Source organism: Amphibalanus amphitrite, unplaced genomic scaffold (genome assembly GCF_019059575.1).
Source record: "Amphibalanus amphitrite isolate SeventyFive unplaced genomic scaffold, NRLGWU_Aamphi_draft 000195F_arrow, whole genome shotgun sequence".
NCBI classification, from domain to species: domain Eukaryota; kingdom Metazoa; phylum Arthropoda; class Thecostraca; order Balanomorpha; family Balanidae; genus Amphibalanus; species Amphibalanus amphitrite.
In genome coordinates this window covers 350,989-374,756 of record NW_024881690.1, presented here as the reverse complement: position 1 = coordinate 374,756, position 23,768 = coordinate 350,989, and the positions used below count along the sequence as shown (strand labels likewise).

The 23,768-nt window shown below is 50.7% G+C and overlaps 1 protein-coding gene across 1 annotated transcript in view; it reads left to right on the top strand.

Moving 5' to 3' along the window:
- Window positions 1-2,438: 2,438 nt before the first annotated feature.
- The window catches only part of LOC122384655 (homeobox protein araucan-like), a 56,643-nt gene continuing 35,313 nt past the window's right edge, over window positions 2,439-23,768 (top strand). Inside the window, exons 1-2 of the mRNA XM_043372257.1 lie at window positions 2,439-2,673; window positions 15,236-15,511. Of these exons, the coding sequence (XP_043228192.1) occupies window positions 2,623-2,673; window positions 15,236-15,511 (327 nt within the window). The 5' untranslated portion in view covers window positions 2,439-2,622. The remainder of the gene's footprint in view (window positions 2,674-15,235; window positions 15,512-23,768) is intronic.

Here is a 23,768-nt window from a genome sequence, read left to right as displayed (position 1 = left end):
ACCGCCGCAACACCGACTGCCTGAAGGATCCATCGCCGCTGCGCTGGCGGCCCGAAGGCTGTACCGTCGTGTCACCGTCAGCTCGAGGGCTGTGCCGCTGGGGCGCCGGTCGCTGTGCCGCCGTGGCGCTGTCGGTTGTTTGCTGCGCCGCCGCGGCGCCCTCGTCTGGGGGGCTGTGCCGCCGCGGCGCCGGGGGCCTGATGGCTGTACTGTCGCGGCCCCGGGGTCCGGGGGCTGTGCCGTTGCTTCACCGTCAGCCTGGGGGCTGTACTGCTGGGGCGCCGGCGACCCGGCGGCCACGCTGCCGGAGTACCATCGGCTGTAGGCTGCGCCGCCCCGCGACACAATCATCCGAGGGCTGCGCCGCCGTGGCGCCGGCGGCCTGATGGCTTTACCGCCGTGGCGCCGACGGCCGGGCGGCTGTGCCGCCGGTCGGCGCTACGGCATGCTGGCGCCATCTACCGCCACCTACGACGGCGCCGCGACCGTTTAATCGACGGCGCGCACGCTGGCTGGAGGTCAGCGGTACCCGTCCGAGGAGGGGCAATGCTGGCCGTTTTTCACTCTGACTTTTTGTTGTTAATGATGGCGTCACCTCCTTTACCAACCTTCACTAACAACTAACTGTCTTCTCTCTAACATTACTAATCCATCTGAGCTCCTGTATCCTTGCCAGCCGGTGGCGCCATCTATCTATTCACTATGGTTTTGTTCGTTGACTCTAACTACATACCTTATTTGCCTATTTTTTTTCTGTATTGATTAATAAACCGCCGGTGGAAACCGGAAGAGAGAGAGCAACTTACTGAGGTAGTTAACAAAGAGAACTCGTTACTGCATTTTGAATGATTGTTTCATTGTCTCATTAGAGGCATTTAACAGGAGCAGCCGCAAAGTAGTACCATGGTTTTACGGCTGCCTAACAGCGGGTCAGGTCTGTATGGGAGAGGGTCCAGCAGCGACTCTGAAAGGACAAGCGCTTGGAGCTTGGGAGCTGTCCACTCGCATATTGGAAAAGGTCTAGACACAGATGCGCTTTGCAGTCCGTGTGCACTGAAACGGTATACATCATCATCATCTTTATGATAAAAATGATGATGAGGCATAAGTTTTCAGTAAAGACTTTATCAGCATTATAGTCATCAATGTTGATGCAGTCATCATCAAAATTATATAAAGTATGGGACAGGCAGGACCACCAAGGACTGATCCTATTTGTGACGAAGATAGCAAACTTAAGTGGATTTGTCTGAATATAAGTATAACCCGGCGTGGGGTCTGTTAGTGAAACCGTTGAATTCCATGTATCACCGCCGTATCGCTCTCAGTCTCCGAAGCGGCGTGCTGGAGGGACGCTGGCCGGTCTAGGCCCGGTGCAGAATTAGGGGCCGCGCACGACCGAATGGTAATTGAGCGATTTACATGGTGTTCGCTCGCGCCACAAGGAGCCGAGTGGAGACGGATGGCCGCGCCGGGGCCCCGTAACATGTCGGTACAACATACCTACACCGCCGCCACCGGACGGGGAGGCTCGCCAGAGCGGCGGCGGCGGGCGGCCGGCCAATGGAATAACGGTCTGGATGTATTGCCAAGTGATGCAGCCAGGTCCCCAAAGATGCAGGGCTTGTTGGAAGAGTTGACAGTTGGCATGTCTAAACACATTGCACTCGTTTGGTGTTTTGTTCTTCGGTGATTTAGGAACTTTACGGATGTTTTATTTTATCCATTTGTGACAGCTGCTGAATGCTACAGGGTTGTTGAAATCCCCACCGTGTTGTCCGCCCCAGTTCCGGTGCTAATTTTCCCTTGCGCCCCGCCATGTGTCCTGCCGAGTCGCGCAATCCGCCCGTCAACACCTCAGTCAGACCAGCAGAAACAGCGACAAATGGTCCTCCTCCCCTCCCCCAGCGCCCCTCTGTTCGCTCAGCGTCGGCCGTCTTATCCCCCCGCCCATCTAAAGACCATCGTGAATGAGATCAACCCCCTACACGTGCTAACACCCCCCCCCCCCCCGCCGTCCAACAGCTATCTCCCGACACCTTCGACCGCAAAGCCACGACAGACGCCGCATTTTTGGGCACTTTTCGCTCATAAGCGGCGCGAAATTCCTGCCGTTTACGTCAGAGGGACGCGCGTCACCCCTAATCGGACGCGATGAGCGGCCCATGGAGCTCTCCTCGGCTCTGGCCAGGCTAATTCCCGTTCGGCAAACTGTCCGGCCAACCACACAATTTTTCCGCATGGGGAGCGGCCAACGCGCGGGTCGGGCCCGTCCGCCATGGCGGCGGCCGGCCAGCGGGAGGGCAGGCCGCCGCCGTCGAGCGCGCTGATTGGCTGCCGTCCGCCGAGGACCCGCCCCTTCCCGGTCGGCTCGGTGGCGGCGGGTCGGGTGGCGAGCCGGGCCAGTTTCGAGCCGACCTGCGCCGTGGCGGTGGTGCTGTGTGAGCAGAGACCGTGTGCCGGTGAGCGGCGGGCCGAGCGGGCAGACCGTGCTGTGACCTGGGGGAGCTCCGGGCAGCGACCGTGGACGGCGGGGCGGCGCGCGCGGCCGCGGGCGCCGCCGGCGGGCCCAGCGGGGCGGCGGCGGCCGCCGGCGAGCTGTCGGCGGCGGCGGCGCCCGACATGGCGGCCTACTCGCAGTTCAGCTACCAGTACGGCGCGTCAGCCTCACAGGTGAGATCCGGTTCATACCGGCACAAATCGCAGCTACAGGTCACCCCAGCGCAGCGCACTGCTCTGGGATACTAACTACGAAACAACACACAACAGTTGCAAAGCAGATGTGAACTCGTGGAACCAATTCTTAACACCGCATAGATTATAAAAATTAGAAACGTCGATAGGCAAAAATTCGCTCTATATTAAACGTCTGTTTTTCAAACCAAGCAACAAACACGCGAGCAAAACGTCCCGACACTCGCGTCGCTCCTTCTCGTCTCACCACTGCCACATAGTGGAAGCGCCATGCTGATCACCCGATCAACTTCCCACAGCTGTGTGTGTCGCTCGGCGTACAAGGACAGTGACAAAGAAAAAAAAAACAGTTTTCGAACATGGTGGGTCGACCTCCGTGTAGCTGTGCTTTGTGAAACCTGTTTGGGGGACAAAGCGCTGAACTCAAATAAGTTATGCAAAGACACGCCACAATGACAAGGCATCTTCACAAATGACAATATAGTGACAGGCTGTACTTAGGGCTTGGTGGCAGCTATGGTAGCTTCTTACCAGCCTCGTACAAATATTTCAATATAGGAAACACGAAGTGAGACCAATACCTAATTAGGCACTGGAATCCAAAGCAAAGTATAATACAGTGGCGGATCCAGGGGGGGGGGGCAAAATGGGCATTTGCCCCCCCCCCCCCCAACGGCATAATTTTAACATTACGCCTATGGACGATGCATGGAAAGAATCGATAAATTGTTATGGTTTGCTCCCCCCCCCCAAACCTCTGAGCTGGATCCGCCTCTGGTATAATAAACCTTTTTCTTGATGTATACATGCTCTGTTCTGGCACACAACACGTTTAAACCTCGGAGAGGCGTTAAACCTCGATTTTACTTGATTTTACTTGATAGATAAATAGTTATTAGTTATTGTGAGCACCAGTGATGCGGCGGAAGGGCACTGCGAGCACCAGTGTAATATGAAAAGAAAGTGTAAGCAAAGCTTACGATGGAGAGGGACTGAGGCCTCAGAATGCCAGGGAACGATGCGAAGGGACTGAAAGTACCAGCAATGCAATGGATAGGACTAAGAGCACACACCAGTAATCCGATGGATAGTCGACGACAGCGCTGGTCACGATTCGTTCACAGGCCAGGTCAGCGAGGGTTAAATGACAAGTAACCGTGGCCGTCCGTGTGCCCCATCTGTGATTGAGACAGCGAAGTGTTCATGTGCAAATGCAAACGCGTATGAAGATTTGAAAATGCGATAAAACACAGATAAGAAGCATATTAACCCGCGCCCCGCTGGGGGGGGGGCAGAATCTGCCCCCCTCCCGTTTTTCGCCAATAACTTCTAAACGCGTTGCGCCAGCGACGTCAAACTTTCAGTACCTTATCATACATCAATTTGACACCTTCCCTGAAAATTTGAGCGAAATCTGTCGGAAAATTTTTGAGAAATTGACGTTTTTGTGACGTCATGTTCGCCATTTTCGTCTCAAAAACGGCAAAATTTCAAACGCCGCTAACATCTTCATTTTTAAAGGAAACAAGACGTAACAAAAAAGGTTATACGTGATTCTACTTTGTCTATCAAATGGCTATCTCGGTTTTTTGAAAATTTTGGATTTTGGCCCAATTTAAAAAAAACTGACTTTTTTGGGAAAATTATTATAAAATCCAAAATTTTGAGTGTATCGAAAAACCGGAATATATGTCAGAGAAGTAGTCAATGTGCACCTATATACCAATTTTTAGAAGAATCGGTTAAAAAATGTGGGAGTTATTCAAAATTTTATGACGTCACGACACACAAAAAGTTTGAAAAATGATTTTTTTGGAAGTTCTAGACCTCGTACGGAAACAAAAATAGCACCATTCGATTCGCCGTGAAAAACTGCATCAGATAGACACCTTTTTAGGCCTTAACAACCAACTTCAAAATTTGACCTCACTTGACCTGACCTTGACCTGACCTCGACCTGAAATTCATCCAGAGGTGGTCCATATCACTTATTGAGTGTGCCTATTGAATTCTATGAGTAAAATGACCCATAAAACATGTGTCGCACATGCCCTTTTCTATATTTTGTTTTTGGTGACCTGACCTGACCTGACCTGACCTTGACCTTGACCTTTGAATGACATTGTATGCAACGAATATTGTCTTGGTAGTCTAAGAACACGTTTTGGGCAATCAGTCTCAGTCCATTCTCCGGCAACTACGGTGCAAGGCCGATACTGTAGAAACTTACATTTTGTACCCTTGACCTGACCTTGACCTGACCTCTGACCTACTTAAGCAAAAAATTTGGGCTCTTTAGATCCGCCTTGTTGAGAGCTTTCGATTGCCGTTTTCCCCGTCTTTCTACGACCATCGGTTCGGAAGTTAGACAGGGGGGGGCAGAATCTGCCCCTCCCCCCCCCCCCCCCCCCAGCAGGGCGCGTATGGCTGAATAGCCCAGCGGGGCGCGGGTTAACGCCGTAGCTGTTATTCGTTTCCGCTTGCAAATACTGTGTCCGAGCTATGTGTCTACGTCATAATGATTTATTACTTCTTAGAGTCTTACCGGGTCCGGTTGAAGGGTTGACGACATATGAGTCGATTGTTTGTCGCAAACCAAACACCGTACACGCAGAGATGTGACCTATATGATATGTGAGATGTGATAATCAGCTTTATGGGTGAGTCGGCACCAGCCAATCGTTAGCAATGCTTTCAATTCTTCATGCGAAATATACGTCTCCGATTAACCATAAATTATTCGTAGGTACACAATCTCTAGGACTCGTTAGTTTCATATTGAGGAGAGACCTTAACAAGCACTTCACCTTTAGCAGCTTCATTCCACCACCAAAAGGTCTCTCGCCCGCGGATGTGATGCTTATTTTGATGAAAACGTCTAGTTCTTAGACAAAACATCAACCTGGCTATGCTACGTAACATTTAAAGCAATTTATTTGCAATACTTTGAACAATCTGGTATATTTGGGCTTTGCGAAAAATGTCATCAAGTCGCAACGTGGAATTATTACATATTTTTGTGTAATATCAGGTCAAACGTTGTGGTTCACAAGCCCCAGTTTGTCCAAAACTCATATAATGTTTCAAATAACACCGTTAACAAACTAATAACTGGCTTCAAATTGCTCAAAACTTGTCCTTACAGAAGTTTCAAGAAGCTGTTTAGCTATGAGCGTCTGACTCCTAGTTCATTACAGTTACAGCCCTTTGCCGCTGGGCGGACCTCGTCAGCCCTATCACCCAGCGCCATCGTACATTCCAGCTCCATTTTGCGACCGGCACAAACCGTGAAAAATATAAACACGGGCGGACCCGGCCTACCGTGCCAAAACTAGCATGTATTCACAAGCACGCCCAAGCTGCACAGATATTTCGCGGAGAAAGTGTGCCCACTTCTTGCGTTACCGCCCACTGTAGTCTAATGCAGGGCGGGCTGGGCAGTGGGCACTTGTGGACACCTAATGCAGACAATCGGAATTCTTCGCGTCGGGTGATCTGGTATGAAACTGTTTACATTGGCAACATGAACGGCTGGCCGGCTCCTCGTCGCTGTGCTATATCTTTTATTCTTTCTCTCATTATTTCTCGTCATTTAAATTTTAACATTTAATTGATAGTTAATCTCCCCATATCATTTCGTCTAATTAATCATTGTCAGACATTTTTCATTCGTATTCGCCTCCTTTTTCTTGAAATGAATATTCTCCTTGACTTCTTGGATGCTATTCAGCCGATCTCTATTCGTAATTGCACTTTATCTGCCCATCAATGTGTAAGAGGATTGCAATAGGTATGTAATGACGCCCGTAACAATTGAAACTGCAAGTTTTATGTGGACTAGTAGCCATGTGGCAAATGCTCGGCACCGTCAATGGTCACATAAGTAGAAGATTTACCTCGACCAAGATATGAGGAACGGCGTGCATTATAATCATGCGACAGAAATTACATACATCAGTAGCTTTGCTGTACCGTTTTGTGACCATGTTCATTCCTAAATAGAGTGACATGCCTGGGGGGGGGGGGGGGGGCGGGAAACAGTATGATACCAACCAATACCTCTTGCATGATACCGATGTTCATCCGTCTCAATATTGGGACGTGAATCATCCAGTTTTCTTTCATACAATTGCACAGTTATTGACGCACTGCACTGATCGTCATTGATGGTATTGCCCTGTGTTAACTGTTTTACTCCAGTTAGTGCTAGAAGATTGCTCATTTCCGCTATAAGTACATTGTCGACGAGGTGATTACAGCTGAAATTATACCCTAATGATTACTTGTGGATGAAAATCATAGTCTCATGATAATTGTGGATAATCTCTTAACAACCAAGGGCCTCATTAGGCGCCCATTTACAGATTGTTGTTATTTAGCAGAATTAGATGTAGAGTTACAATACAGTTTGACTAGCTCTTCCATACACAATTAGGAGTTATGGAATATACATAGGTGGGCAATGGGCATAGACACTTCAAACCGTTCCCAAAGTGAAGTGGTATAGCAATGGACTCCTGAAAGGGACCATGAATCTCTCCGTCACTCCAGCAAGACTTCTTACTACCTACTTACTAGGATGGTATGGCTAATCCCGACACGCTCGGAAAATTGGCTGTCGTACTGTACGCATACGATCCAGTTTTCAAGGTAATTACGAACAACAACATTTGCTTTTAGGAGCTCAGTTTGTAAGGACGATTCATTATGGATGGGCAGAAATTATACTGTTGTTTTGTCTTTTAAACCGAGATCAATACTTTCATCGCGGTTTGACATGAACTCATTTATCATTGCAAATCCATGCAGTCAATAAAATAGATTGAAGCTCGCTGTAATATTAGATGAAAGCATCATATGATAACTGGCTAGAATTTGCGACGATATTCCTGGGAAGTGGAATGCCTGAAATAACAGGCATGGCATGATGCCGAAAGACGGATCCTAACGATATCAAAATGGCATCAAAATCCATCAAAATGGCGCTGATCTATTCAACCACTTGCAGGCAATGGCCGGTGTTCTCCTCGTAATTATGACATCGAGCAGTGCAGCAATGCCAGGATGAGAAAACAGAATCCGAAACCTGACTTTATCAACAAATTCAATTTTCATGGATGACTTGGAGCCTGCAATTTCGAGAATGAGCTGTCCACAGATTTCGTTTATGCTGTATTTTATTACCACGAAACCCAAGTTGTGTTATTTTGTGTTATCCATTAGACCCTATGGTTAGCCTGGACTCATTTCTACCCGCCCATGATGCGGTTTCATTGATAAAGCGACTGATTCGCTGAAGGATACGCCCACTGTTAGAATCGACCCAGCCATCCGAATTCGCAGATGCTCGTATTCCGATCGACTTCGTTAGTTTGGTCCCAGTCGCACGACTCAGCTACGAGTTATAAGCAGGCATAATAATAACGCAGTCGTTGCCGTAAACGGGCTGCTCATACATTGTGAGAAGGACTCTAAATGACAGAGTCCAGCGCTGACCCGCTCCCCGGCTGGCGGTCAGGGCAGACCTGAGCAGCCGGCTGTGATTGTTGGTCGTCAACGAGGGTCATTGTATTGGGGCGCATTGCGGGATTACGGGTCTGCGAATCAGCACTGGCAGACAGGAGTGGATGCGCCGTATGGCGCGGCTTTCGGTGGGGTCAGGTGGGTATTGGACCTCTGCTTCGCTTAGGACCAAACGGGGACGGGGGAAACCAGGACCCTGTATCACCGGCACTGCCAGCGCGCTGCCAGCGCATTTTGCGAGCTGACGTCATACTTTGCGGTAAAGGAGATACGAGTTTGTTGATGTTTCCATGGAAGCCCAATTTGACACGTGTGCTGGCAACACGCTGGCAGCGATCGACGGTCGTGAAACATGGCCCATTGCCGTGCGCCACTCACTGACAGGTGTGGGTCTGAGGGAGGCATCAGGCACAAACTACCCACAGCGCGCCTTTTGTCCAGCTCTCGCGGTCAGAATTATGACGCTTCCCTAAAAAATCGGGCTCCCGAACAAACACCAGCAGGCGACAAAAAACGGAGCTGTCCAGCATGAATGTTTCCTCATCAAAGGACAAATTTCAGCCCTCGACTCTTCGAAATGGGAGGGAAAATGACGGGCCAGCCCGCAAGTGTACAACGGCAGCGGAAAGTAGCTACCCGTGGCGTCCTCAGCCGAGCGTAACTGCCTTAATCAGGTATTGGTGGAAAAATGGAAATAGTGTTATTTGTTGGTCATCGGAATTTGCAGGTGGTCAGGTGGCGGGCAGGGCTGATCGGCGTATAACACACGTCACGAGGTATGTTTGACATCTGATAAGGACTGATTGTCTGATGAGGAAAGTAAAAGCCACCGCAAATTTGTACCAATTGAAATACCGCAAACGTGTCAAGTGGGCATGATGCATACCGGTATGGAACCTCGGTAATTATGGTGTTAGAGTCACGGGTTTGGCTCCTTGATGATGCCATGACATGATATTTATTACGGCACTTTGGCAACGTGCGTGTAACTCGGTTGTTGAAACTGCAGTGTTTGGTGTGGGTTGACGTGGTGGCTGGCTGTGGTTCGTTTTGGGATCAAATTTTGAGTTGGACAGAATGACCACTTCAAGCTGATCAGGGATGATATGTATTCTTTCTTTTCTGGTAATTTTTTTCGCCATATTTTTTCAGCTTTATCGCAAAGCCAGATGACGATATGCGTTTAGAAAAGCGTGGTTGAAATAAATGTTCAACATGCACATGAAGACAAAATACGCCTATCAAGGCGTTACGATTTCACTGAAATTGCAAGCAAGGTAACTAATAAGGCTGGGGGGATCCGTGCTATCGTAAGTTATATCGGACGTGGCTGCGAAACTTCTCTCGGTACGAAACTTCTCTTGATCGGAAGAAAATCGGAGGGATGAAAAAGAAAGAGCGGCAAATCGGAGCTACGTTGTACGTAAGTTGTTTCGCAGCGTTTAAATGCCAGTTTTACTACGATTTAAATGCCAAGCAGATCAGCTGACCTCGTAGTACCATGTCGATAAGGTCGAATTCCCCATACGTCTATAGTGTAAAAGTGACCCCTATTGCAAATGGGCTGTCAGGGACATCTCCTCCTCTGTAAATTTGGAGGGATCATGTGTCGGCATTCCCACGTTCGTTTCGGAGTCTATCTGTTCCATTTGGAGCCCGTCAGTTGGCGTCAAGAGTTGGCGCAGCGAGCGCCCCGAAGACTGCGTCTGCGCACGAGGCTTCGCGATGGAGGAGTATTTTGACGAAATCGCCCTCGCTGCAGAAGAAATAGAGGGACTTGTTGAGAAAGAGGAGGCCGCAGTGTGCCGACGACTTTAAACTGTACGCCAACGCCAAGACCAAGGCAATCAGGGGGTGCTCAGATGATCGGGAGGTTTCAATTGATCAGGGACCCACCAGGTGACCAGGGAACCCTCTGATAACCAGGGGTCCTTCCAGTAACCAGGGACTCCTTCAATAACCAGGGGCCCCTCAGTAAACGTGGGCCACTCAGGTTACTGCAAGAGATAGGAGTCCCTGATAACCAGGGACCGGCAAGGTCTCTCAGGTCCGTTTTTGACAAAGCTGTTATTGATGTCATATGCGAGCCCTTTGCCACCAGCAGAGGGCCCTTTCAAGCCTTTTTAGGGCCGTTTAACGTCTCTTGAGTTTCCTTTGAGGCTAAGGGCCTCTTCAGCAGCCGAGGGGTCTTTGAGGCCTTTTTGAGGGCCTCTTAACGTCAGCTGAGGACCGTTGGACGCCATCTGAGGACCGTTCGGGCCTTCTGATGGCCAGTAGATGCCAACTGAGGGCTCTCTGACACCAGCTGAGGGCACGCTGACACCAACTGGGGGCCTCCTGACACCAGCTAAGGGCGCTTTTATATTTGACACGAGCACAGGGCCCTTTGACGCCCTTTGAGACCTTCTGAGGGCCCTTTGCTGCCTTCTAAGCGGCCTTTAAGGCTTTTTGAGGGCCGCTTGACGCCACCTGAGGACCGTTGCGGTTGGACTCCAGTTACGGACCGTTTGAGGCCTTCTGATGACCATTTTGCGCCAACTGAGGGCCCTCTGACACTAGCTGGGGGCCCTCTGACACCAGATAAGGGCCCTTTAAGGCCTTTTGAAGTCCGGTTAACGCTAGCGGAGGGCCTTTTGAGGCCAAATGAGGGCCCTTTGAGACCTTATAAGGGCTCCTTGAGGCTTTTGAGGGCCGCGTGACGGCATCTGAGGACCGTTGTACTCCAGCTGACGACCGTTTGAGGCCTTCAGATGGACTTTTGGCGCCAGCTGAGGAGGGCTCACTGACACCAGCTGGGGGCCCTCTGACACAAGCTAAGGACTCTTTAAGGCCTTCGGAGGGTCGTTTGACGCGAGCTCAGGGCCCTCTGACGCAGGTTTAGGGCCCTTTGACGCCCTTTAAGGTCTTCTGAGGTAGGTTTAACGTTGGCTGAGAGCCCTTTGAACCCATCTGAGGGCCCTTTGAGGCCATCTTGTGGCCCTTCATTTGGCCATATGAGGGCCCTTTGACACCAGATGAGGGCCATTTGAAGCTAACCGAGGGCCCTTCGAGACCATCCGAGGACCCGGTGACCCCATCTGTGGGCCCTTTGAGGTCTTTTGAGGGCCATTGAAATTTCACCACAATACCCCTGGCTGCGCTACTGGGCATTTATGGACTCGTATGGGCCTGCTGGGGAACGAGATGGGCCCTCCCGGTCTTTTCAATCATTATTTCAGTTCATTTTACATGGTCTTCGGCGGTCTAAAGATTAGGGGCCCCAACTCGAATGGGGGGGGGGGGAGGCCCGTGTGCCCTCTCCTGTGTGCGGCCTTGCCGACACTACACCGCTTCCCCTCCCTCCGCCATAAACGCACCGCTGCACTGCGCCGACAAATACGGACCGGCGCCGCAACCGGCTCCCCGCGGCCTGCCTCGCGTTGACATAGCCCTTCCCGAACACCAGTGTAACCCCCACGCGGCCTAGGTATCGCCGCGCCCACCTGTCCGCGGCGCGGCCTCTGATGGCGTATCGGATCATTGATGGTGCGATACATGTTTTGGTCAGATTTTCGCAATTAACGCGGAAAATTGTCCAAAATTCTTTTTAAATTTCAAAATTGAAAAAAAAAATAATTACAAAAATGACGTGAAAGTGACCGTTTTCAACATGTAAATTTAAAACGCTCTAGCGCAGCCATTTTTGAAGAAATCGACTTCAAATTTTGCACACGTGTTCATCAACCATATTTGTTTAACATATATTTCGGTTTTGTGAAAATTTTGAAAATTTCTTATATTTTTTCTCTTGAGAAAGAGGTAAAGCTTCGCTACGATCGGCCTTCCGATCGACCGAGAAGATTCGTAAAGTTAGTTCGTATCTTCATCATTTGCGATACAACTTGCGTATCTACTTAGCCTACGATGTGATGGATCCCTCCAATATCTGTTCCGATTCAACTTACGTTTGATCGCAACTGCGATGTGCCTTGCGATCACATGGATCCCCCCAGCCTAAGGCTGGGGGGATCCGTGCTATCGTAAGTTATATCGGACGTGGCTGCGAAACTTCTCTCGGTACGAAACTTCTCTTGATCGGAAGAAAATCGGAGGGATGAAAAAGAAAGAGCGGCAAATCGGAGCTACGTTGTACGTAAGTTGTTTCGCAGCGTTTAAATGCCCGTTTTACTACGATTTAAATGCCAAGCAGATCAGCTGACCTCGTAGTACCATGTCGATAAGGTCGAATTCCCCATACGTCTATAGTGTAAAAGTGACCCCTATTGCAAATGGGCTGTCAGGGACATCTCCTCCTCTGTAAATTTGGAGGGATGATGTGTCGGCATTCCCACGTTCGTTTCGGAGTCCATCTGTTCCATTTGGAGCCCGTCAGTTGGCGTCAAGAGTTGGCGCAGCGAGCGCCCCGAAGACTGCGTCTGCGCACGAGGCTTCGCGATGTAGGAGTATTTTGACGAAATCGCCCTCGCTGCAGAAGAAATAGAGGGACTTGTTGAGAAAGAGGAGGCCGCAGTGTGCCGACGACTTTAAATTGTACGCCAACGCCAAGACCAAGGCAATCAGGGGGCGCTCAGATGATCGGGAGGTTTCAATTGATCAGGGACCCACCAGGTGACCAGGGAACCCTCTGATAACCAGGGGTCCTTCCAGTAACCAGGGACTCCTTCAATAACCAGGGGCCCCTCAGTAAACGTGGGCCACTCAGGTTACTGCAAGAGACAGGAGTCCCTTATAACCAGGGACCGGCAAGGTCTCTCAGGTCCGTTTTTGACAAAGCTGTTATTGATGTCATATGCGAGCCCTTTGCCACCAGCAGAGGGCCCTTTCAAGCCTTTTTTAGGGCCGTTTAACGTCTCTTGAGTTTCTTTTGAGGCTAAGGGCCTCTTCAGCAGCCGAGGGGTCTTTGAGGCCTTTTTGAGGGCCTCTTAACGTCAGCTGAGGACCGTTGGACGCCATCTGAGGACCGTTTGGGGCCTTCTGAGTTCTGATAGCCAGTAGATGCCAACTGAGGGCTCTCTGACACCAGCTGAGGGCACGCTGACACCAACTGGGGGCCTCCTGACACCAGCTAAGGGCGCTTTTATATTTGACACGAGCTCAGGGCCCTTTGACGCCCTTTGAGACCTTCTGAGGTCCGTTTGACGCCAGCAGAGGACCCTTTGGGGTCATATTAGGGCCCTTTGCTGCCTTTTAAGCGGCCTTTGAGGCTTTTTGAGGGCCGCTTGACGCCACCTGAGGACCGTTGCGGTTTGACTCCAGTTACGGACCGTTTGAGGCCTTCTGATGGCCATTTTGCGCCAACTGAGGGCCGGGGGGCCCTCTGACACTAGCTGGGGGCCCTCTGACACCAGATAAGGGCCCTTTAAGGCCTTCTGAAGTCCGGTTAACGCTAGCGGAGGGCCTTTTGAGGCCAAATGAGGGCCCTTTGAGACCTTATAAGGGCTCCTTGAGGCTTTTGAGGGCCGCGTGACGGCATCTGAGGACCGTTGTACTCCAGCTGACGACCGTTTGAGGCCTTCAGATGGACTTTTGGCGCCAGCTGAGGAGGGCTCACTGACACCAGCTGGGGGCCCTCTGACACAAGCTAAGGACTCTTTAAGGCCTTCGGAGGGTCGTTTGACGCGAGCTCAGGGCCCTCTGACGCAGGTTTAGGGCCCTTTGACGCCCTTTAAGGTCTTCTGAGGTAGGTTTAACGTTGGCTGAGAGCCCTTTGAACCCATCTGAGGGCCCTTTGAGGCCATCTTGTGGCCCTTCATTTGGCCATCTGAGGGCCCTTTGACACCAGATGAGGGCCATTTGACGCTAACCGAGGGCCCTTCGAGACCATCTGAGGACCCGGTGACCCCATCTGTGGGCCCTTTGAGGTCTTTTGAGGGCCATTGAAATTTCACCACAATACCCCTGGCTGCGCTACTGGGCATTTATGGACTCGTATGGGCCTGCTGGGGAACGAGATGGGCCCTCCCGGTCTTTTTAATCATCATTTCAGTTCATTTTACATGGTCTTCGGCGGTCTAAAGATTAGGGACCCCAACTCGAATGGGGGGAGGCCCGTGTGCCCTCTCCTGTGTGCGGCCTTGCCGACACTACACCGCTTCCCCTCCCTCCGCCATAAACGCACCGCTGCACTGCTAGGCGCCGACAAATACGGACCGGCGCCGCAACCGGCTCCCCGCGGCCTGCCTCGCGTTGACATAGCCCTTCCCGAACACCAGTGTAACCCCCACGCGGCCTAGGTATCGCCGCGCCCACCTGTCCGCGGCGCGGCCTCTGATGGCGTATCGGATCATTGATGGTGCGATACATGTTTTGGTCAGATTTTCGCAATTAACGCGAAAAATTGCTTAAAACACTTTTTAAATTTCAAAATTAAAAAAAATAATAATTACAAAAAGGACGTGAAAGTGACCGTTTTCAACGTGTAAATTTAAAACGCTCTAGCGCAGCCATTTTTGAAGAAATCGACTTCAAATTTTGCACACGTGTTCATCAACCATATTTGTTTAACATATATTTCGGTTTTGTGAAAATTTTGAAAATTTCTTATATTTTTCTCTTGAGAAAGAGGTAAAGCTTCGCTACGATCGGCCTTCCGATCGACCGAGAAGATTCGTAAAGTTAGTTCGTATCTTCACCATTTGCGATACAACTTGCGTATCTACTTAGCCTACGATGTGATGGATCCCTCCAATATCTGTTCCGATTCAACTTACGTTTGATCGCAACTGCGAGGTGCCTTGCGATTACATGGATCCCCCCAGCCTAATAAGTGTAGGTACAAGTGACAAAGTAAGTGAATAAAAAAAGAAGAGGACGAGATCACGAAAATGACGAAAAGTACAGACACAAACTCAAAGAGTTAAGCCAGAATGGCAGTGCAATGGTCAGGGCACGGCGTAACCTGACCGTTCCACCGTGACCGCTCCACCGTGGCCGTTCCACAGCTCGCACTGTAATCTGACCGGCATACGCTGTGACCGCCGCGCCCTGACCTGACCTCCCCGCCCTCCCCCGCCCTCAGCTGCTGATGCCCGGCCAGCCGAGCGCGCCGAGCACGCCCGGTACGCCGAGCACGTCGTGCTGTGAGACGGGCCGGCCGGTGGCCACTGACCCGGTGACCGGTCAGGCCATCTGCTCGTGTCAGTACGAGGCCGGCGGCGGCGGCCGGTCGGGCGCACTGTGCGGCTACCCGCGGCTACCGGCCGGCACGGCACTACCCTACGGGCCGGCGTACTCGAGCGGCGGAGAACAGGGCGCCTATCCCGGCATCGGAGTCGATAGCTCCTACTTCGCCTTCGTGAGTACTTGAGTAACTATGCTGTACTTTGGGAGGGTAAGCGATGGGAAAAGGTGCTCGATGTACTCAACTCACTTCAGGTGCAGGGGTATCAAGTGAAGAGCATCAACTAACCACCCTCACTCACTCCCAGCGGCCAGCTGTTTCATATATTCGTTTTCATAAGAAAAATGAGCACATCGGAAAAGTTTCCCAAGGAATTGCTATTGCTTACCTGACACTTGATTCGGTGGAATTGAAGGCACTTATGTACTCTACAGGGCCAGGGAATGACTAACCAGGATGTTTCTCTTTTTTCACAATCTTTATACAAATTGTAGCGAAAGGTGTATGCTGATAAGTAGTGCAATGATGTAATAGGTAGATAAAGCAGCGAGCAGGTGGGACATTTCGGCCGCCTAACAGGTTTAGGTTTTTGAAGATCAAGGATGCGCACTCTTCATGACTTTTCGGATTTCAATTACCAACATATTAGTGGTAATGAAAATAATGCCGCATAAATGCACAATAAAGCACCTTACCGTTTGTGTGTAGCACCAGCTGGCAGCTAATGCCGTTCGTCGTTTCCACTTTATTATCAATCCTGCTACCTATACAGTTATTTGAGCGATGATTGTGTGCGTTTGATGTTTCCGACAAATCCACCTCAGTAAACAGAACAGAGACCAGGGCCAGGAAGATAGCATTTGCCAGAGCGCCGGCCTTTATCTGAGTCTATTGTGTCTGTGGGCCACGTGCTCTTCTGTAACAATTGACGAAGCATGCCTGTTTAAAGTAAACATAGGATTGTTCGGCCGAAATTGGTCTAATTTTCTTCTAACCAGTGCCAGTGCCAGTGCACCATGTCTGATTGCGACCGTAATTGAACATAAAAATTTGAAAATGATGCCTGTATAAAGCTAATTTGCCGCAATTCGCCATGCGAAGTTGATGATTTGGTCATATAGGAACAACGAGCCATTCACAGGAGCTCGGCTGTGCTCCCTAACCAATGAATGTCAGCACAGACCATACATCGTGGAACCCTCCCACATCTCCGTTTACTCCACTTTTGGATCGGCCTCTTTCAATTCATTCAGCCAGTTCATTCAGGACATTGGCCCTTTTCTTCGACCCGACTTACCTATCGAGAAACAGTGGCCAGAATCATATATCAGTTCTGTCGAGACATTGGCTTGTTCCGTCCACCAGTCCTGTCAATATACTGGTCTATTCCGCTCGCCACTTTTGTTGGGAGTTTGGTTCGAGAGACTGGCCCTCATCAGCATTCAGCTCCCCCGGTTCTCTCGTATTCTGCCGTGTCTCGCCCGAAGCGTCGCTCTAGGGCTGCGTTGAGCCTGTTACCAACAGCCTGTCCATCCGAGAAACTGATCCTTTCTCTTGACATCTCTTTCGAGAGGCGTCATTGGTCACAACCGCAGTTTGTTTGAAATAGACAAACACTATTCGTAAAAATTGTGTTTTTCTATTGAAATCTACTTCGACCAGTCCTTTGGAGAGTCTGGCCAGTTCCGTCAGCCACTTTTTCTCGAGGTCCTGGTCAGTTCCGCCCGTCCCTCCATGACTTGGGAGACTGGCGAGTTCCGTCGGCCAGTCCCGTTGGAAGTCTGGCCCTCATCAGCCCCCTCAGCGGCTGCCTGCTGGACACAGTTCCTCACAGGCCGCCGACCGGGTCAGGCCGGGCCGACAATGATGGGTTCACAGGCCGCCGACCGGGTCCAGGCGGCTGACCCGGTCAGGCCAGGCCGACAGTGAGGTTCACAGGCGGCCGACCGGGTCAGGCCGGGCCGACAATGATGGGTTCACAGGCCGCCGACCGGGTCCAGGCGGCTGACCCGGTCAGGCCAGGCCGACAGTGAGGTTCACAGGCGGCCGACCGGGTCAGGCCGGGCCGACAATGAGGGGTTCACAGGCGGCCGACCCGGTCAGGACAGGCCGACAATGAGGTTCACAGGCCGCCGACCGGGTCAGGCCGGGCCGACAATGAGGGGTTCACAGGCGGCCGACCCGGTCAGGACAGGCCGACAGTGAGGTTCACAGGCCGCCGACCGGGTCAGGCCGGGCCGACAATGAGGGGTTCACAGGCGGCCGACCCGGTCAGGACAGGCCGACAATGAGGTTCACAGGCCGCCGACCGGGTCAGGCCGGGCCGACAATGAGGGGTTCACAGGCGGCCGACCCGGTCAGGACAGGCCGACAATGAGGTTCACAGGCGGCCGACCCGGTCAGGCGAGCCATGCCGAGCCGACAGAGGCAGAACACACCGGATACCGGCCGGGCCAACGCCGGATAACAGACCTCCGGTCGGTCGGCAGCCGGCCCCTGGCGGCGCGTCTCATGTCCCACTGTTCCAGTAATCTTTGTGCGTCTCAAAGGGCCACTCCAAGGCCGAGACGGGTCAGTCGCGACCGCCACGGGTCAGGGTTTGGCGTCTGGAAAGGGACTGCAAGCTTATGTGATAGGTATTCTATATGGTAGGCTCAAAACTGAGGCAGCATTGGCGTAGGTATCAATTGGCCAGCCATCCGGGAAAGTTTTGATCATCCCAGTTTTGATCAGAACGGTAACGACGCTCGGAGATCTATATGTCCTAGTAGCTCTTCTTATATATTAGCGGTGTCCCGTCCTGAGTGGTCACAAGACCGTCAACGCTGGTCCACCATGTCGGTCACGTGATCAAACGTACCAGAGCTGATCCATCATCCGTCATCCACCAGCGAACAGCAGCAGTCTGAGGTCGGTTCAGACTGACGTTCTAACCCAAACAGTACAGAAACGGGCGCGCAGAGTTCAGAAGCTCCCGGTCAAGTGTTGCGACCGGTAAACACTCAACTAGGGCCGTTTGATGTAAAACGTCAATCTCCATGCTATCCCGTGACCAGGGAGCCCTGTGTTTATACCGTGCTCTGTAACTATTTATGTACGTCTGTTATAATTTGTATGTCCCAGTAGCTCGGTGGTGGGCGCCCACCAGCCGGCTCGTTGACGCTCTGTGACCTGTGCGAGGCGTGCTTTTGCTGCGCCTGAATGCGATTCTCGGTCCGTCTCCTGCAATAAGTTGTACCTATAAAGTAATTTGATCCTCGATTAGCCGTTTACCCACCTACCTAATTTACCGATCCAATAGTTAGGTTTATGATCACTGTTACACTCCATGCAGGAGGCAGTTTTGATCAGGGATTCTGGTAGATATATTTTATTCAGAGAAGAAGATAAATGGCAAATACATAAATTCGGTATAATCATGCTTGCATTTTATGGATACCTGTTTGAAAATGTTCTATATGATATTTGCGTATGACTCATTCGATGGTTGCCTATATTCACACAGCGAGTAAGCATGGATGAAAAATTGGATGCATTTGATGTAAGCCCGAGCGTTATCTTTTGTCTCGATCCATGGCTCAAACTACTAGTTTGCAATTTGCATCATGCAACGCGCTAGCCCAGCAAAACAGCGGTACAGTGCGCCACCCTCTCGGTCTGTCTCCCCCCCCCCCCCCGTTTCATCCCCCGGTGTAACGCTACCCCGGGCAGCAGATGCAGCCGTGTAACGTCACGTCACGTCACGAAGGGCGTGACGCTGCTATCGGCACATGTCATCGGTGCTGCCCGGTGCCCGTTTAGAACGGTAACTCAGTACGGGCTGCGGTGGATCTCACATAACGGACCTCCACCAAATGTGATGGTTTAGCTGACTGCAAAAGGAAGGCGTCGATTTGGATAGGGTGTGGTTTACTGAGTCATATCTGGCATTGGTGGCTAGTGAGTAGTGTTTGCTGAGGAGTAACAGTTTGTACGAATAGATGAGATTGGATTACGATTATAACGATTAGAGTGTGTCGCCTGGAATGTCTTCTGATACGATAGTGAAGAGACGGCCTCCCTCCCTACAACGCTGCTGAGGCGTTATTTCTGCACGGCTCGATCATCTGATCTGCGCGTCATCAGCTGACTGGGCTGAAAACTCCCCCAGGGGAGGACGGACTCCCCGTCCGCTACACCCCTCCCCCGGGAGCGGTCCCTCCCGCATCCCCGTGCGGTGACATCCGTCCTTAATTGAAACGGAGCTCTCCCGGGCTGACACGGGCAGGGTCCTGCGGGAGCCATTTTGATAAGTGATCCGGGATCGTGTTAATCAGTGCCGCTGCCGACACCCAGCGGGCGGAGAGTGGCACCTCTTCAGCTGTCAGTAGGGGACTGGGTGTGTCGCCCGGAGGGATTTGGTGGAGAGGAGAGACCCAGCAGACACTCTGATGTGTCGACCGTGTCTGTAAGATACTGATGCCTTCTCGTCGCTTAGTCCCCTGCGCGTGGGGCGGCACAGTGGTGCCACGGATCCAGCACGGAACCGAGTTTGGGGCTGCAAGCACAACTCAGGTGAGGGACCTAGCAGTTAGCACGCCGAGGGTGGCAGCCCTTGTTCGCCCAAGATGACGGATCTAGCTCACCGAGAGCGAAGGACCGAACAACACGGGCCCAGCTCGCCAGTTCAGAGCCCTATAGCTCGCCAAGAGAGAGACGGATCGGAGCCGGTTCGCCGAGAATGACGGACCACATACGCCGAAGGAGACAAGCCCAGCTCGCCAGTTCACAGCCGTAGCTCGTCAATGACGGGCCACCGCGACCGAGTGTGAGGCGGACCATAGCGTGCTGAGGGTGACAGACCATGCTCTCTGAGGGTGACAAGGCTAGCTCGCTGAGGGTGACAGACCATGTGCGCTGAGGATGACGATCTGACGGACCGGGTGTGACAGACCACGTTCGCCAGTTGACGGACCGGGTGAGACAGACCATGCTCGCCAGTTGACGGACCGGTTATGACAGACCACGCTCGCCGCGGTTGACGGACCAGGTGTGACAGCTGACACGCGCCGCTCCGCCGCGCGCCGGCACTTGTGTCACCGGTCGGAGGTGTGTCCCAGGATTAGGGTCAGGGCTGGTCGGATTGAGGCGGCGCCAATCCTGGATCAGAGCACCTGTGCTGAATCATGGGTGCAGGACGCGCTCGCTCTCTGCTCCGAGAAGAGGGGAATTGCGATCCACTAATGCGAACTTACCAAAATAATCGGTACAGCCGGGTATAACCTAACTATAACCAGTATGGTGGTTTGCATTTGCCGTTTCAGGGGGTTTTGGGATGTTTTAGGAATCCACTGGCAGATCTGAATCGCATAAATCAAATACTTCTCCAAACGTCTGCTAGAAACTTTTCAGCGACAGTCTTCCTGACAGGGACGATTGCCGGGACATTAATCTGACATGGCCCGGAAATAGTTCGGCTACTTACCTATCTGTCCAGCCAGTTCCACTCCCACGCCAGTTCCATCCAGACAGTTTCCTCCGGTTCGCTGATTTGTGGCGGAAGACAGTTCGGGGGACCAGGGCCACTTCCGGAGACAGAGTTGGACGGTCCGTGATTGTCATAACTCCAGAGACTGACCAGACGACCGGGACCCCGGACCACTTCAGGAGTCTGACCAGACAACCGGGACCCAGACCACTCCCGGGACCAGCTCAGTGGCGGACCGGGTCGTTGGTATTCTGACGGAACGCACACGCCAGCCTGGCATAACTCGGACCTAATTTACAACCGCAATAAAAGCTAAAACCAATCATCCCCTCCATGCCTTCACCCATTTTGCAGAATGTCAATATTGGCTGTAAGAACCGTCCATCAAACGTTTCAACTGAGCATATGCTCGCCAACAATGTGGATGCCAGCAACATGATAGCATTGGTCAATTGCCTCACGATGAGCATTGAACATTGACCGCGCCCAGCGCATAGGAACCCATGAGGATGCCTTCCCTTCCTAACGAATTAACTTAGGACAGAAATAGAATCCAATCCACCCGACGCCTGCATTTAAATCCACTGCAATAGTTAAATGTCGCGTTTCATTTACCGGAATCACGATGCATGCGCTAGACAGTAAACACAGGTCACAGTTTAGCTCTGTCCTAGTCAAGTATGGATGATTAATCCCTTGAATTGACCTTTTCTAATCATTGAATAGTATGAAACGTTTTTTTGAGCATGATTATGATTATAATGGAAATCAGATGGATTAGTAACCTTTTGCTCATAACTAATGTAGGCCAAAAACAAATCCAAAATATATTTTCGGTGCTGGACCTTCTTCAGTGGAATGACAAAAACACGAAAGAGTGACACATTTTAAATCATGATAAGTAAGTACGCACTCGCAACGCTAATAAAGCTACTTCCGAGAAAACGCATCACATTCATATGAAACATCTAGATTTTTGAAGGCATCAAACATAAGACATTAGATACTGGAAAACTTTGGACCGCATAATATCAAATCGCTATGATATATGGTACATACATATGTATCACGTACAGGTCTAAATGAGCGATATCAGTATGTAGCAGACACACGGTACCTAACAAGTAAAGATCATTCACATACGTTAGCATCAAACACTTCGTAAATGGTGTGTAGTGCATACAAAATACAGACACGTACTCTTCAATGGGCCTAACATAAAGAGTGGGCCCTGTGTGTGTGTTCAAGTGTAAATAAATATGTTCAAGTTCATGCCTGTTTGCGCAACTGAATGTGTTTGTGTGTGTGTGGGGGGGGGGTGCAAGTTTATTGGTGGGTGTGGGTGTGGGTGTGTATGTGTGTGAAGGTGGCATTTACTATGTACTCATAGTTCAGAGTAGGGCACAGGTTTGATCAGTGTCCAAGATGATGTCATAATGTTGAGCGCCGGTTTGCGATTGCGAATTTCTAAGGATTCAGTGATTTTTAGCTCTGCCATGTCTTTGCAGACCTGGAGAATCGAAATGGAAAGGGCGCCTTCCGTCACTTGAACGTTTGGGTGCGCTCGGGTGAAATGCTCTCCAAATGGTGTGTTTTTAGTTTTGTTTTTTGCATCTCGGAGATGTTCGTTAAATCGAAGTCTCACACTACGCTTGCTTTCCCCGATGTAGAAAGTCTCTGTGTTACACAGTAGGCATGTTACCATGTACACAGCGTTCCTAGTGTGACATTTTCCCTTTACTCCTGACATACAGCATTGACACTTTTTGTTGCCTGATGGGCATGGTGGGCTCTCCAGGGCTGAGTTCGTCAACTTTTCAGCCAGGGTTGGGCCGCTTTTCCAAGCTATGCGCACCGGGAGTTTTGAGCGCTTAACTATGCTGTTAATTTTGTTTGACAGACTGTCATCAACATAGGGGAGACTTATGTAGGTAGTGTCACTTTTGGCAGAGGGTTGTTGATGTCCCTGATCTTCTTTCCTACGGTTACGAGTTTTGACTGTGAATTTTGTCTTTCTTATCAGCTTAGTAGGATAACCGTTTGACATGAATAGGGCTTCGATTTTGTTCATTCCCCTTTCTTGAGCTGCGACGGAGCTTCCCAAGCGCTTAGCTCTCAGAAGTTGTGCGTAGGGGAAATCGGGGAAAAGCATCGGGGAAAGCAAGCGTAGTGTGAGACTTCGATTTAACGAACATCTCCGAGATGCAAAAAACAAAACTAAAAACACACCATTTGGAGAGCATTTCACCCGAGCGCACCCAAACGTTCAAGTGACGGAAGGCACCCTTTCCATTTCGATTCTCCAGGTCTGCAAAGACATGGCAGAGCTAAAAATCACTGAATCCTTAGAAATTCGCAATCGCAAACCGGCGCTCAACATTATGACATCATCTTGGACACTGATCAAACCTGTGCCCTACTCTGAACTATGAGTACATAGTAAATGCCACCTTCACACACATACACACCCACACCCACACCCACCTATAAACTTGCACCCCCCCCCCCACACACACACAAACACATTCAGTTGCGCAAACAGGCATGAACTTGAACATATTTATTTACACTTGAACACACACACAGGGCCCACTCTTTATGTTAGGCCCATTGAAGAGTACGTGTCTGTATTTTGTATGCACTACACACCATTTACGAAGTGTTTGATGCTAACGTATGTGAATGATCTTTACTTGTTAGGTACCGTGTGTCTGCTACATACTGATATCGCTCATTTAGACCTGTACGTGATACATATGTATGTACCATATATCATAGCGATTTGATATTATGCGGTCCAAAGTTTTCCAGTATCTAATGTCTTATGTTTGATGCCTTCAAAAATCTAGATGTTTCATATGAATGTGATGCGTTTTCTCGGAAGTAGCTTTATTAGCGTTGCGAGTGCGTACTTACTTATCATGATTTAAAATGTGTCACTCTTTCGTGTTTTTGTCATTCCAC